Genomic DNA, 15,510 nt, shown 5'->3' with positions numbered 1-15,510 from the left:
GATGCAGGAAGATTGTTCCCGATGTTGGGGAAGTCCAGAACAAGGGGTCACACAGTTTAAGGATAAGGGGGAAGGAAGTCTTTTAGGACCGAGATGAGAATTTTTTTTTTCACACACAGAGAGTGGTGAATTCTCTGCCACAGAGGGTAGTTGAGGCCACACAGTTCATTGGCTATATTTAAGAGGGAGTTAGATGTGGCCCTTGTGGCTAAAGGGATCAGGGGGTATGGAGAGAAGGGAGGGATGGGATACTGAGTTGGATGATCAGCCATGATCATATTGAATGGCGGTGCAGGCTCGAAGGGCCGAATGGCCTCTACTCCTGCACCTATTGTCTATGTTTCTATGTTTCTATGATAGGTTGAAATCAAACCTCTTGTTCCACCACTGACCTGTAATGAGATGATGTCGATGTCACTTCTGTTGACTGATTGGGTTTGGGACGATAATTCCATCTCCATCTTCTGAATTTTGTTGGACAGTCGCTGCAGTAAGGTTTGTTTTTTCGTGATCTCATTATCGAGTTCCGTCACCTGTGGATTAAACAACTTTTGTGTTTAGCATTGAGCCCCAGAGTTGTAGCATCTTCTTCAAGATTCAAGTGAGTTTATTATCATGTGTCCCTGATAGGACAATGAAACTCTTGCTTTGCTTCAGCACACAGAACATAGTAGGCATGAATACAGAACAGATCAGTGTGTCCATATACCATTATATAAATGTATATATACACACATGAATAAATAAACTGATAACAGTTAATGGGCTATTAATGTTCAGAGTTTTGTCCGAGCCGGGTTTAATAGCCTGATGTCTGTGGGGAAGTAGCTATTCCTGAACCTGGACGTTGCAGTCTTCAGGCTCCTGTACCTTCTACCTGAAGGTAGCGGGGAGATGAGTGTGTGGCCAGGATGGTGTGTGGGTCTTTGATGATACTGCCAGCCTTTTTGAGGCAGCGACTGCGATAGATCCCCTCGATGGAAGGGAGGTCAGAGCCGATGATGGACTGGGCAGTGTTTACTACTTTTTGTAGTCTTTTCCTCTCCAGGGCACTCAAGTTGCCGAACCAAGCCACGATGCAACCGGTCAGCATGCTCTTTACTGTGCACCTGTAGAAGTTAGAGAGAGAGTCCTCCTTGACAAACCAACTCTCCATCTAACACTGGCCAAAGGGACTAGCATAGTTGGGGCATCTTGGTCGGCAAGGATGAGTTGTGCTTGTGGCTGCGCTACATCAGTCTAGGACTCCAGGACATATCTCACTGAACATCCAGCTCATTACCTTCTCCTCCAGTGCCTTGTTCTTTAGCAGCACCAGTATCAAGTGTTGGTGGATGGACTGTGTCTCGTGCTGTTTTAGTCGAGGATCCGTCCCCTGTGGAAGCAAGGACACACATTAATGTTGGGCCACTACACTGATGCCTACCCTGTTGCAGAGTTGACTGTACATGTGTACTCAATGAGATTCTGTACTCCTCATTAGTAATGCAATGTAAAGTAATATGAGGGAGAGGGAGAGAAGGAGGGGGGAGGGGGGGGGGAGAGAGGGAGAGGGAGAGTGAGGGGGAGAGTGGGGGGGAGAAGGAGTGGGAGGGGGAGGGAGAGGAGGGAAGGGGAGATGGAAGGGAGAGGGGAAGGGAGAGGGGGGGAGTGAGGAGAGGGAGAGAGGGGGAGGGGAGAGGGAAGGGAGGGAGGGGAAAGGGGAGGGGAGGGGGAGAGGGAGAGGGAGAGAGGGAGAGAGGGGAGAGGGGGAGAGGGAGAGGGAGAGAGAGGGAGAGGGAGGGAGAGGGGGGGGGGAGAGGAGAGGGAGAGGGAGAGAGAGGGGGGGGGGGGGAGAGAGGGAGAGAGAGAGAGAGAGAGGGAGAGAGAGAGAGAGAGAGAGAGAATGAAGAGGGAGAGGGAGAGGGGAGATGGGAGAGGGAGGAGAACGTGAGAAAACTCCGTACAAACAGCAGCCGTAGTCGGGATCCCTGTCACCAGAAGGCAGCAGCTCCACCCGCTGCACCACCGTGCCGCCCTTCAATAACCTCTATCCAAAGTCACGATGGGGAGGAGGGAGGGAGAGGGAGGAGGAGGGTTCCATATACGTACTCACCTTGAAGCTGCATCCGTAGTTGGTGAAGCTACAACACCTCTCGGCTTTGGGACATTCCACCATGTGCTCCGTCAGCTGTGGAGGACAATCAAGGGGGACAATTATTTCACCTTCCTTCAACCCTCAGGCGAGGACCTACCCCGAGGCTGCAGCTCATCCTTGAAAGTTGAGTTATCGTACTCAAACTCTGGGAAAAAAACAGCAGTCCCCACAGTGAAGGTGTGGATTACGGACATGCCCGAGACACTACATTTGGAAAACACTAGGCTTGTTTTGGGTTGGAAAAGCAGACCAATTCTTCAAAACATGATCCCCTGCAGCCCTAAGACTTTTGCCTCCATCACAGGAGATGTTGGGTGGATGTTAGTATGTGTTTATTGTTGTTTTATTGTATTGTATGTATGACTGCTGCAATTTTGTTCAGACTTCGGTCTGAATGACAATAAAGGCTATCTATCTATCTATCCATCCATCCATCCATCCATCCATCCATCCATCCATCTATCTATCCTATCATTGAATTTCTTCATCACCAGAGTGGTTGAACACAAATTTAAAACCGATGCTGGGGTGGGGGGGGTGGGGGGGGGGGGGGAGGGGGGGAACACAGTGGGGTATATCTCCACCTTCTTTATTCTAATTTCTCATTTTTCTTCTCACATTTATTTAGATCTATCTATCTATTTTCTCTCTCTTTTCCATTTTCCTATCATTGAATTTCTGCTGGGGGTGGGAGGAGGGGGGAGCGGGGTGGGGGGAACACAGTTTTCTCCAAATCATTTTTTCACAATTATTTAGACTTTTTTTTTTTTTTTTTTTTCTGATCTTTCTTTTTTTTTTGATTTATCTATTAATGTTAAAAAATGAGGCTGTGCAAACGTTGTATAACTTTCACGTCTATCGCTTTAGTCTTGTACAATTGCTTGTAAAAAAATAAATTAAAAAAAGTAATAAGGAAGTTGAGTTGTATACATCAAGGAAGAACGATGGCGGGAATATCTCCTTTATTTTGGAGATAGACTTTACACTTTGAGATGGAGCACGGAAACAGGCCATTCGGCCCGTCCGAATCCATGCTGGCCATCGATCACCTCGTAAAGTGGGAGTGGGATAACATAGAACGGGCGATCGATGGCCGGCATGGACTTAATGGGCCGAAGGGCCTGTTTCCATGCTGTAAGGATTGCAGGGATAAGGCAGGAGAATTGAGAAGCAAAAACATGATCGAATGGCAGTAGACTTGATGGGCCGAATGGCCTCATTCTGCACCTATGTCCGATGGTCTGCATCTGTTTAAATAAAACCCATCTGAATGGTAGGGCACTATTGGAGGGGCCGAATGGCCTACACATTCTCCTTCCTCTTGTGATCTTAAAACGCACACCTCCAGATTCAGGGATAGTTTCTTCCCAGCTGTTATCAGGCAACTGAACCATCCTACCACAATTAGAGAGCAGCGCTGAACTACTATCTACCTCATTGGTGACCCTCAGACTATCCTTGATCGGACTTTGCTGGCTTTACCTTGCACTAGACGTTATTCCCTTATCCTGTATCTGTACACTGTGGACGGCTCAATTGTAATCATGTGTTGTCTTTCCGCTGACTGGTTAGCACGCAACAAAAGCTTTTCACTGTACCTCAGTACACGTGGCAATAAGCTGAACTGAAGCACTGAGGCGTACGCCTTGATTCAGATGATAGAAAGATCTCAGCCAGGGGAAGTCCCTGGAGAAATGTCAATAAGTACAACGTGTAAAACGGACTGCGTTTAAATACGAAAGTGAGAAATGAGAAAAGGGTTGTAAGTGTTTCCACTACGGTGCAGTTTTTACTTGGCTGTGAGTGACAGGATTGAATTTGCCTAAACAGGCTAGAGTTAGTCTTAAAGACGTTTCACAGAGTGCTGGAGTAACTCAGCGGGTCAGGCAGCATCTGTGGAGAACATGGATAGGTGACGTTTCACAGAGTGCTGGAGTAACTCAGCGGGTCAGGCAGCATCTATGGAGCTAAGGAAATAGGTAACGTTTCGGGCCGAAACCCTTCCGGGTTTCGGCCCGAAACGTTGCCTATTTCCAGAAGGGTTTCAGCCCGGAATGTTGCCTATTTCCTTAGCTCCATAGATGCTGCTGCACCATAACTCAGCGGGTCAGGCAACATCTGTGGAGGACATGGATAGGTGACGTTTCACAGAGTGCTGGAGTAACTCAGCGGGTCAGGCAGCATCTGTGGGGAGAACATGGCTAGGTGCCGATTCACAGAGTGCTGGAGTAACTCAGCGGGTCAGCAGCATCTATGGAGAACATGGATAGGTGACGTTTCACAGAGTGCTGGAGTAACTCAGCAGGTGCAGCAGCATCTGTGGAGAACATGGACAGGTGACGTTTCACAGAGTGCTGCAGTAACTCAGCGGGTGCAGCAGCATCTATGGAGCTAAGGAAATAGGTAACGTTTCGGGCCGAAACCCTTCCGGGTTTCGGCCCGAAACGTTGCCTATTTCCAGAAGGGTTTTGGCCCGAAACGTTGCCTATTTCCTTAGCTCCATAGATGCTGCTGCACCATAACTCAGTGGGTCAGGCAGCATCTGTGGAGAACATGGATAGGTGATGTTTCCGGTCTTTGTTTCAACACTAAATCAACTCTGTTTGCCAACACTTGGTCCGTTGCCTTCTGTGCCTTGGTGATTCAAGTGCTGGTTTAGACAGCCGTGAAATGTGAAAATATCTCCCCCCCCCCTCGACCTTGAAGCCAGATCCCTCTGCCAACTCCAACAACAGCCTGCCCATCCCAGACACCATCAAACGTCCCATTTGTGGCAGTGGAGTAACAGGATGAATCTCAGACACGGAGTGGACGCAGGCCATTCGGCCCACAACAACCTGTCCGTACTAGTATTCCACTTTCTCGTCCACTACCCACTAGGGGCCGGTTTACAGAGGGGACGATGAACCTTCTGTGTGTGTGTGTGTGTGTGTCTGTGTGTGTCTGTATGTGTGTGTGTGTGTGTGTGTGTGTGTGTGTGTGTGTGTGTGCGTGTGTGTGTGTGTGCGTGTGTGAGAGTGAGCGTGTGTGAGAGTGAGCGTGTGTGTGCGTGTGTGAGAGTGAGCGTGTGTGTGTGTGTGTGTGGAGTTTGCACGTTCTCCCAGTGACCGTGTGGGTTTCCACCGGGTGTCAAAACTACATAGAAACATTGACAAAAAATAATAAAAACGCGGACGGGCTGCAGAGGCCGCTGCTGACGAGAGTCGCGCCGCCTACATTTCCATTGCATAAGGAAATGAGAATGATAACTAAAAACTAAAGTTATTAAAATCCAAAACAAGACGGGTTGGGCAGAACAATGTGTAGGAGTTACTATTAATGAAAATAATGTAATCTCCGGTTTCGACCAAGAGTATGACGTTACCTAGCGTGAGAAGATAAACGTCCTGTGATCAGCCTACCTGCTCCGTGTCAATAACTTGTTTTTCTCTCAAACCCCCCACCCACCCCCACCCCCTGATATTCTAAGACAAAATTCTTAAGGGGTTGGACAGGCTAGATGCAGGAAGATTGTTCCCGATGTTGGGGAAGTCCAGAACAAGGGGCCACACACACAGTTTAAGGATAAGGGGGAAATCTTTTAAGACCGAGATGAGAAAAACATTTTTCATCACACACAGAGAGTGGTGAATCTGTGGAATTCTCTGCCACAGAAGGTAGTTGAGGCCACACAGTTCATTGGCTATATTTAAGAGGGAGTTAGATGTGGCCCTTGTGGCTAAAGGGATCAGGGGGTATGGAGAGAAGGCAGGGATGGGATACTGAGTTGGATGATCATATTGAATGGCGAATGGTGCAGGCTCGAAGGGCCGAATGGCCTCTACTCCTGCACCTATTTTCTGTGTTTCTATGTTTCCCCTCTCCCATCGGGCAAGAGGTACAGAAGTGTGAAAACAAACGCACACACACCTCCAGATTCAGGGACAGTTTCTTCCCGGCTGTTATCAGGCAACTGAACCATCCTACCACAACCAGAGATCGGTCCTGAACTACGAATGGACCATCCTTGATCGGACTTTGGTCGACAAAAGTGCTGGAGAAACTCAGCGGGTGCAGCAGCATCTATGGAGCGAAGGAAATAGGTAACGTTTCGGGACGAAACCCTACGGGTTTCGACCCGAAACGTTGCCTATTTCCTTTGGGTTTCGGCCCGAAACGTCGCCTATTTCTTTCGCTCCATAGATGTTTTCGGGCCCATAACCCTTCTGCAGACTGATCTACTATCTACCTCATTGGTGACCCTCGGACTATCCTTGATTGGACTTTGCTGGCTTTACATTGCACTAAACGTTATTCCCTTTATCCTGTATCTGTACACTGTGGACGGCTCGATTGTAATCATGTATTGTCTATCCGCTGACTGGTTAGCACGCAACAAAAGCTTTTCACTGTACCTCGTTACACGGGACATTAAACTAGACTGAACTGGTGAAGACCTGATTGTGAATGGCTACCTCAGCTCGATGAAGTTGTTTCCCACAGTATTTCGGACAGGAGATCAAAGACGTCCGACATTCACTGGTTTCATGTTTCTGAAACAAAAAGGCAGATTGATGCCAAAGTGAATTTTTTGATTTAACCATATAACAATTACAGCACGGAAACAGGCCACTCGGTCCGTGCCGAACACTTATTCCCCCCAGTCCCATCTACCTGCACTCAGACCATAACCCTCCATTCCTTTCCCGTCCATATACCTATCCAATTTATTTTTAAATGATAAAATCGAACCTGCCTCCACCACTTCCACTGGAAGCTCATTCCACACCGCTACCACTCTCTGAGTAAAGAAGTTCCCCCTCATGTTACCCCTAAACTTCAGTCCCTTAATTCTCAAGTCATGTCTGAACCTCTTGTTTGAATCTTCCCGACTCTCAATGGGAAAAGCTTATCCACGTCAACTCTGACTATCCCTCTCATCATTTTAAAGACCTCTATCAAGTCCCCCCCCCTTAACCTTCTGCGCTCCAAAGAATAAAGCCCTAACTTGTTCAAACCTTTCTCTGTAACTTAGTTGCTGAAACCCAGGCAACATTCTAGTAAATCTCCTCTGTACTCTCTCTATTTTGTTGACATCCTTCCTATAATTAGGCGACAAAATTGTACACCATACTCCAGAATTGGCCTAACGAATGCCATGTACAATTTTAACATTACATCCCAACTTCTATACTCAATACTCTGATTTATAAAGGCCAGCACACCAAAATCTTTCTTTACCACCCTATCTACATGAGATTCCACTTTCAGGGAACTGTGCACAGTTATTCCCAGATCCCTCTGTTCACCTACATTCTTCAATTCCCTACCATTTACCATGTACGTCCTATTTTGATTTGTCCTGCCAAGATGTAGCACCTCACACTTATCAGCATTAAACTCCATCTGCCATCTTTCAGCCCACTCTTCCAACTGGCATAAATCTCTCTGTAGACTTTGAAACTCTACTTCATTACCCGCAACCCCACCTATCTTAGTATCACCTGCATACTTACTAATCCAATTTACCACACCATCATCCAGATCATTGATGTACATGACAAACAACAGTGCAAATTTTCTCTGTAACTTAGTTGCTGAAACCCAGGCAGCATTCTAGTAAACGTTAGGGTTAGGTTTAGAGATACAGCGTGGAAACAGGCCCTCCAGTCTACCGAGTCCATGCCGACCAGCGATCCCCATTCTGACAAAGGGTCTCGACCCGAAACGTCACCCATTCCTTCTCTCCGGAGATGCTGCCTGTCCCGCTGAGTTACTCCAGCATTTTGCATCTGCAGTTCCTTCCTACGCAAGGCTTGGATATCGAACGCCTTCTTTCCCACAATAAGGCTCTTGAACATTTCACAACATGAACCTCGGCAACTCTGACATTCTATGCACTGTCAAGATTGTATTGTGGACTTTGGGATTTTTTATGGCATCCAAAGTCAACGTCATAGTCAATTTTATTGGTGAGGTAGACACAAAAATGCTGGAGAAACTCTGTGGGTGCGGCAACATCTATGGAGCGAAGGAAATAGGCAACGTTTCAGGCCAAAACCCTTCTTCAGACTTTTTTATTCGTGTGTGTGCGTGTATGTGTGTGTGGTGTGTGGTGTGTGTGTGTGTGTGTGTGTGTGTGTGTGGTGTGTGTGTGTGTGTGTGTGTGTGTGTGTGTGTGTGTGGTGTGTGTGTGTGGTGTGTGTGTGTGTGTGTGTGTGTGTGTGGTGTGTGTGTGTGTGGTGTGTGTGGGTGTGGTGTGTATGTGTGTGCGTGCGTGTGTGTGTGGTGTGTGTGTGTATGTGTGTGCGTGCGTGTGTGTGTGTGGTGTGTGGTGTGTGTGTGTGTGTGTGTGTGTGTTGTGTGTGTGTGTGTGTGTGTGTGTGTGTGTGTGGTGTGTGTGTGTGTGTGTGTGTGTGTGTGTGTGTGTGTGTGTGTGTGTGTGTGTGTGTGTGGAGGGTTTGTGTGTGTTGTGTGTGTGTGTGTGTGTGTAGTTTCTCCCTGTGACCGCGTGGATATGACAGGTTTGGAGGGATATGGGCCAAGCGCAGGCAGGTGGGACTAGTGCAGCTGGGACATGTTGGCCAGCATGAGCAAGCTGGGCCGAAGGGCCTGTTTCCACACTGTATCACTCTGTGACTATCACCACAGCGATTCACATTTTTTAAATCCATTTCCAGGAATGTGAGTGTGTGCAGGAACTGAATGTTAGACAAGCGTTGTGTCTCATCACCTTTAGCTCAGCCACAGTAGTTTCAATCTGGCAGTATTGGCACTTCACTTCCCGCTGTCGACAGTTGAGGTTTAAATGGTCCCTCAGGTCCTGCTGCAGAAGTAGTTCGGAGCAGCCAGGCCGCGAGCATGGGACACGCTGGAAGGAACAGGTCTTCAGATGGCCCTGGGGGGAGCAAAGGCCATATATCATGGTGAATGGCCATGTGCTAGATCCTCAACCTCAGTCTCAAACACAGCCCACAGCAGTGAAACCAAGATCAGTGTAGGTCCCCGACCCATCCTCTCCACACTGACCCCAAACCCAACAATATCTCACTCCAACCCCATCCCATCACCACCAACACTGACCCCAACTCAAGCCCATCTCACTGACTGCACCCCAACTCAAACCCACCACACCGTCCCCATTCCATCCCCACCAACACTGACCTCAACTCAAGCCCATCTCACTGACCGCACCCCATCCCCACCAATATTGACCCTAACCCATCTCACCAGAATGACCCATTAGCAACACCACAGACCCCATCACAACCCCCCCCACACTGAATCCCACCCGACCCCACAATGTTGATCCACACTCACCACATAGATCCCAACCCAAACCTTCCAACCCAACACTACCCAACCCTAACCAACCCAACCCAACCCTAACCAACCCAACCCAACCCTAACCAACCCAACCCAACACAACCCAACGCCACCACACAGATCCCAACCCAAACCTTCCAACCCAACCCTACCACCTAGATCCCAACCCAAACCTTGCCAACCCAACCTACCCAACAACCCTACCCAACCCTAACCAATGCCACCACACTGATCCCAACCCACCCAACCCAACCCAACCCAACCCCAACCCAACCCTAACCATGCCCCACCCAACCCAACCCCAACCCAAACCTTGCCACCACACTGATCCCAACCCAACCCTACCCAACCCTAACTAATGCCACCAGACTGATCCCAACCCAACCCCAACCAACCCAACCCAACCCAACACAACCCAACGCCACCACACAACCAAACCCAACCCACCAACCCAACCCAACCCTACCCAACCCTAACCAATGCCACCCAACACTGACCCAACCCCAACCCAACCCAACCCAACCCAACCCAACACTACCCAACGCCACCACACAGATCCCAACCCAAACCTTGCAACCCAACCCCCACACCCAACCCACCCTACCCAACCAATCAACTAATGCCCACCAGACTGATCCCAACCCAACCCTACCCAAACCAACCCAACCCAACCCAACCCAACCTAACGCCACCACACAGATCCCAACCCAATTCCACTGCCCCACCCAACCCCACCTCTCCAACCTTAGACACCAACCCCAATGAGCCCAAACCCCATCACACTGACTCCAACCCCACATGAGAAGGAGACTAGAGGATGTCAGGTGAAGAGGGGAGAGGGGGGAGTGAAACATGAAGTGATGGGTGGAGTAGGTGACGAAGACTAGAGATGAACAGCGGACAAGATAGTGTCAGATAGGGAGAGAAGTGGGGGAGGGAAATTAACAGCACGTCATATTCCCCTTGGGCAGCTTGCAACACGATGGTAAAACCCCTTCACCTGCATCACTTTCCCATGGCCTCTATGCACACACACGCCACCTCCCTGGTTACCCTGTACCTTCCCCCTCCTCTGTTCTCTCAGCTTCCAGGTGTGACCTGACCCCTTTAAGTCTATTTTGTTAAATGTAAGAAGGACACAAAAAGCTGGAGTAATGCCCCGTGTCCCACTTAGGAAACCTGAACGGAAACCTCTGGAGACTTTGTGCCCCACCCAAGGTTTCCGTGCGGTTCCCGGAGGTTTTTGTCAGTCTCCCCACCTGCTTCCACTACCTGCAACCTCCGGCAACCACCTGCAACCTCCGGGAACCACCTGCAACCTCCGGAACCACCTGCAACCTCCGGGAACCACCTGCAACCTCCGGGAACCACCTGCAACCTCCGGCAACCACCTGCAACCTCCGGGAACCACCTGCAACCTCCGGCAACCACCTGGGAACCACCTGCAACCTCCGGGAACCACCTGCAACCTCCGGGAACCTCCTGCAACCTCCGGCAACCACCTGCAACCTCCGGGAACCACCTGCAACCTCCGGGAACCACCTGCAACCTCCGGCAACCTCCTGCAACCTCCGGGAACCACCTGCAACCTCCGGGAACCACCTGCAACCTCCGGGAACCACCTGCAACCTCCGGGAACCACCTGCAACCTCCGGGAACCACCTGCAACCTCCGGGAACCACCTGCAACCTCCGGAACCGCACGGAAACCTTGGGTGTATGGGCGCAAAGTCTCCAGAAGTTTCCGTTCAGGTTTCCTAAGTGCGACAGGGGCTTAACTCAGCGGGACAGACAGCATCTCTTGAGAAGAGGAATGGGAGACGTTTCGGGTCGAGACCCTTCTAAGCCAGTTCTCACCTCCAGGGCGCTCAGCAGTATCTGTACTTGGCAGCCAGCTTTGTGGTTCCTGCAGTAAACCCACAGTCCCATCACCTCCTTCCGACAACAGTTGTCAAAGAACACCTGTGGGAAGTCAGGGAGGTCTTAACGGCTGGAGTGGCAGTGGGCAAAACCCCTCAGCACCTGACCCAAGTACCTCCCCATCCACCCCCCCTCACCCCCTCCCCCTATCTCCCCCCCCCCTCCCCCCTCCCCCCCTACCCCCCTACCCCCTCTCCCCCCCCTCCCCCCTCACCTTCCATCTCCCCCTCCCTCCCCCTCCCCCCTCCCTCCATCCCCCCTCCCCCTCCCCTACACCCCCCTCATCCCTCCCCCTCCCCCCCCTCCCCCCCCCCCCTCCCCCCCTCCCCCCCCTCCCCCCCCCCCTCCCCCCCCCCCCTCCCCCTCCCCCCCCCCCCCCCCCTCCCCCTCCCCCCCCCCCCCCTCTCCCCCCCCCCCCCCCCCCCCCCCCCTCCCCCCTCCCCCTCCCCCCCCCCTCTCCCCCTCCCCTCTCCCCTCCCCTCCCCCTCTCCCCTCCCCCCCTCCTCTTCTCCCCCTCCCCCTCCCCCCCTCCCCCTCCCCATCTCCCTCTCCCCCCCTCCCCCCCCCCTCTCCTCCCCATCCCCCTCTCCCCCTCCCCCCTCCCCCTCCCCCTCCCCTCTCCCCTCTCCCCCTCCTACTCCCCCCTCCCCCTCTCCCCTCCCCATCTCTCCCCTCCCCCCTCCCCCTCCCCCCCCCCTCCCCCTCCCCATCTCCCCCCCCCCCCCCTATCTCCCCCTCCCCCCTCCCCCCTCCCCCCTCCCCCCTCCCCATCTCTCCCCCTCCCCCTCTCCCCCCCCCCCCTCCCCTCCCCCTCCCCACCGGTCACCTTGCTGCTGTGCAGGAGCTCCTCATCCACTGGACAGACGTGGCCCGGATTCCTACAAGTAAACCAGGTTAAAAATGAATAAGAAGCTTTAATCCAACTTGCCCCGGAGTTGGCATCTGAGCTGCTGGTGAAGTCTGTGTGGAGATGCAGTGTCTATAGTCACGTACAAACGCCCAGTTGCCAAACACTTCAACTCCCCCTCCCACTCCCACACGGACCCTTCTGTCCTGGGCCTCCTCCACTGTCAGAGAGAGGACCAGCACCAGTTGGAGGAACAGCAACTCACATTTCACAGATATTGAATTCTCCAAATTCATGTCAGATTCAGATTCAATTTTAATTGTCATTGTCAGTGTACAGTACAGAGACAACGAAATGCAGAGGAGATGTAACGTCTCTCTCAGGAGTAGAATGAGGCCTTTCGGCCCATCTAGTCTACTCCGCCATTCAATCGTGGCTGATCTATCTCTCCCTCCTAACCCCATTCTCCTGCTTGCCTTCTCCCCATAACCCCCTGACACCCGCACTAATCTCACACGCTCACCCTTGTGCTAGTTTCATTGTCGTCCAGCTGAGTTTGCACCGCTCATTATCGCCTTCCCCACAGCCAACAATGGACCATTGTGGGCTCCATCTTCCCTTGATCATCATTGCCTTTTGCATATCTTTCATCCATTTGCTGCGCGCCTTCTCGTATCTCTCATTTCCCTCTCCCCTGACCCTCAGGCTGAAGAAGGGTTTTGAGCCCAAACAGCGCATATTCCTTCTCTGCAGGGATGGTGCCTGACCCCGGGCTATCGCTGGTCAGCATGGACTCAGTGGGCCGAAGTTCCACGCTGTATCTCTAAACTCAACTCAACTAAAGTAAACAAAAGTAAATGAAACTAGTTTAGTTTAGTTTAGTTTAGTTTAGTTTGGTTTCATCAAGTTTAGAGATACAGCGCAGACACAGGTGTGGAAACAAAACTGAAGTAAATGGAAGAAAACTCCCTCATTTGTCTGCTGCTACATTTGCCCGCTGAACTGTACACTACAAGGGCCAGCAAGCAAGCGGGCAAGATCATCTCTGACCCCTCTCACCCTGGCCACAAACTCTTTGAATCACTTCCCTCTGGAAGGCAACTCCGGACTGTCAAAGCTGCCACAGCCAGACATAAAAACAGTTTTTATCCACGAGTAGTTGCCAGAAATCTGTAGCCTCCCTTTTGATCTGGTATTTTGTTGGTTCACATGCCTGATCAATGGTGTTTTAATGGTGTATAATTTGGTCGCCCAATTATAGGAAGGATGTCAACAAAATAGAGAGAGTACAGAGGAGATTTACTAGAATGTTGTCTGGGTTTCAACAACTAAGTTACAGAGATAGGTTGAATAAGTTAGGTCTTTATTCTCTGGAGCGCAGAAGGTTAAGGGGGGACCTGATAGAGGTCTTTAAAATGATGAGAGGGATAGACAGAGTTGATGTGGACAAGCTTTGCCCTTTGAGAATAGGGAAGATTCAAACAAGAGGACATGACTTCAGAATTAAGGGACAGAAGTTTAGGGGTAATATGGGGGGGAACTTCTTTACTCAGAGAGTGGTAGCGGTGTGGAATGAGCTTCCAGTGGAAGTGGTGGAGGCAGGTTCATTGGTATCATTTAAAAATAAATTGGATAGGCATATGGATGAGAAGGGAATGGAGGGTTATGGTATGAGTGCAGGCAGGTGGGACTAAGGGGAAAAAAAAAGTTGTTCGGCATGGACTTGTAGGGCCGAGATGGCCTGTTTCCGTGCTGTAATTGTTATATGGATATTATTATTAATGTTTAGTGTTTTCTGAGTCATTCGTATCTGTCACTGTATGTGTCATGTTGTTACTTGTGGGCAGAGCACCAAGGCAAATTCCTTGTATGTGAATACTTGGCCGATAAACGTACTTACTTACTTACGACACGGTGTACTTACCGGAGTAGACCTCCGATACAGCTGTCGCAGAATCGATGGCCGCACGCAGTCTGCATTGCGTTACGTAGCACCCTATGGCATTCTTCACACTTGTACTTGTCGTCTACCAGTTCTACAAACTCCTCTGTGTGACCCCCTTCAGGCACCTCCGCCTCGAGCCCCGTGGGGGGAGAATCCTTCAGGGGCTGGTGCAGGCAGGGCTTCATCCGGTCCGGGGGGCAACTGGTAGCCATTGGCGCTGTGAATGCACGCTGGAAGCAGAGAGGGCAACGAGAGTTCACTAAGTGACACCTTTGATCGTAGGTTAATACAACTTATTGCCCCGTGTAACGAGGTACAGTGAAAAGCTTTTTGTTGCGTGCTAACCCCATCAGCGGAAAGACAATACATAGAAACATAGAAATTAGGTGCAGGAGTAGAGGCCATTCGGCCCTTCGAGCCTGCACCGCCATTCAGATTCAGATTCAGATTCAATTTTAATTGTCATTGTCAGTGTACAGTACAGAGACAACGAAATGCATTTAGACAACGAAATGCATTCAATATGATCATGGCTGATCATCCAACTCAGTATCCCATCCCTGCCTTCTCTCCATACCCCCTGATCCCCTTAGCCACAAGGGCCACATCTAACTCCCTCTTAAATATAGCCAATGAACTGTGTGGCCTCGACTACCCTCTGCGGCAGAGAGTTCCAGAGATTCACCACTCTCTGTGTGAAAAAAGTTCTTCTCATCTCGGTTTTAAAGGATTTCCCCCTTATCCTTAAGCTGTGACCCCTTGTCCTGGACTTCCCCAACATCGGGAACAATCTTCCTGCATCTAGCCTGTCCAACCCCTTAAGAATTTTGTAAGTTTCTATAAGATCCCCCCCCTCAATCTTCTAAATTTTAGCGAGTACAAGCCGAGTCTATCCAGTCTTTCTTCATATGAAAGTCCTGCCATCCCAGGAATCAGTCTGGTGAACCTTCTCTGTACTCCCTCTATGGCAAGAATGTCCTTCCTCAGATTTGGAGACCAAAACTCTACGCAATACTCCAGGTATGGTCTCACCAAGTAAAGCCAGTTAGGTTCTCAGCTTGGTATAAGTGTAAATTGTCCCTAGTGTGTGTGTGTGTGTGTGTGTGTGTGTGTGTGTGTAGGATAGTGTTAGTGTGTGTGTGTGTGTGTATGTGTGTGTGTGTGTGTGTAGGAGTGTGTTAGTGTGTGTGTGAGTGTGTGTGTGTGTGTGTGTGTGTGTAGGATAGTGTTAGTGTGCGTGTGTGTGTGTGTGTGTGTGTGTGTGTGTGTGTGTGTGTGTGTGTGTGTGTGTGTGTGTGTGCGTGTGTGTGTGTGTGTGTGTGTGTGTGTGTGTGTGTGTGTGTGTGTGTGTGTGTGT

General features: G+C 50.5%; 1 protein-coding gene across 1 annotated transcript in view; it reads right to left on the bottom strand.

Moving 5' to 3' along the window:
• The window catches only part of LOC129714099 (TNF receptor-associated factor 3-like), a 33,070-nt gene that overhangs the window by 6,259 nt on the left and 11,301 nt on the right, over positions 1-15,510 (bottom strand). The window contains exons 2-9 of the mRNA XM_055663567.1: positions 14,133-14,383; positions 12,188-12,239; positions 11,299-11,403; positions 8,850-9,014; positions 6,592-6,669; positions 2,096-2,170; positions 1,283-1,375; positions 393-533 (exon numbers count right to left, since the gene is read on the bottom strand). Of these exons, the coding sequence (XP_055519542.1) occupies positions 393-533; positions 1,283-1,375; positions 2,096-2,170; positions 6,592-6,669; positions 8,850-9,014; positions 11,299-11,403; positions 12,188-12,239; positions 14,133-14,365 (942 nt within the window). The 5' untranslated portion in view covers positions 14,366-14,383. The remainder of the gene's footprint in view (positions 1-392; positions 534-1,282; positions 1,376-2,095; positions 2,171-6,591; positions 6,670-8,849; positions 9,015-11,298; positions 11,404-12,187; positions 12,240-14,132; positions 14,384-15,510) is intronic.

The sequence above is a fragment of the Leucoraja erinacea genome, chromosome 38 (genome assembly GCF_028641065.1).
Source record: "Leucoraja erinacea ecotype New England chromosome 38, Leri_hhj_1, whole genome shotgun sequence".
Classification (NCBI taxonomy): domain Eukaryota; kingdom Metazoa; phylum Chordata; class Chondrichthyes; order Rajiformes; family Rajidae; genus Leucoraja; species Leucoraja erinaceus.
The sequence above is the reverse complement of the archived record's forward strand: the minus strand, read 5'-3'. Positions and strand labels throughout refer to the sequence as shown.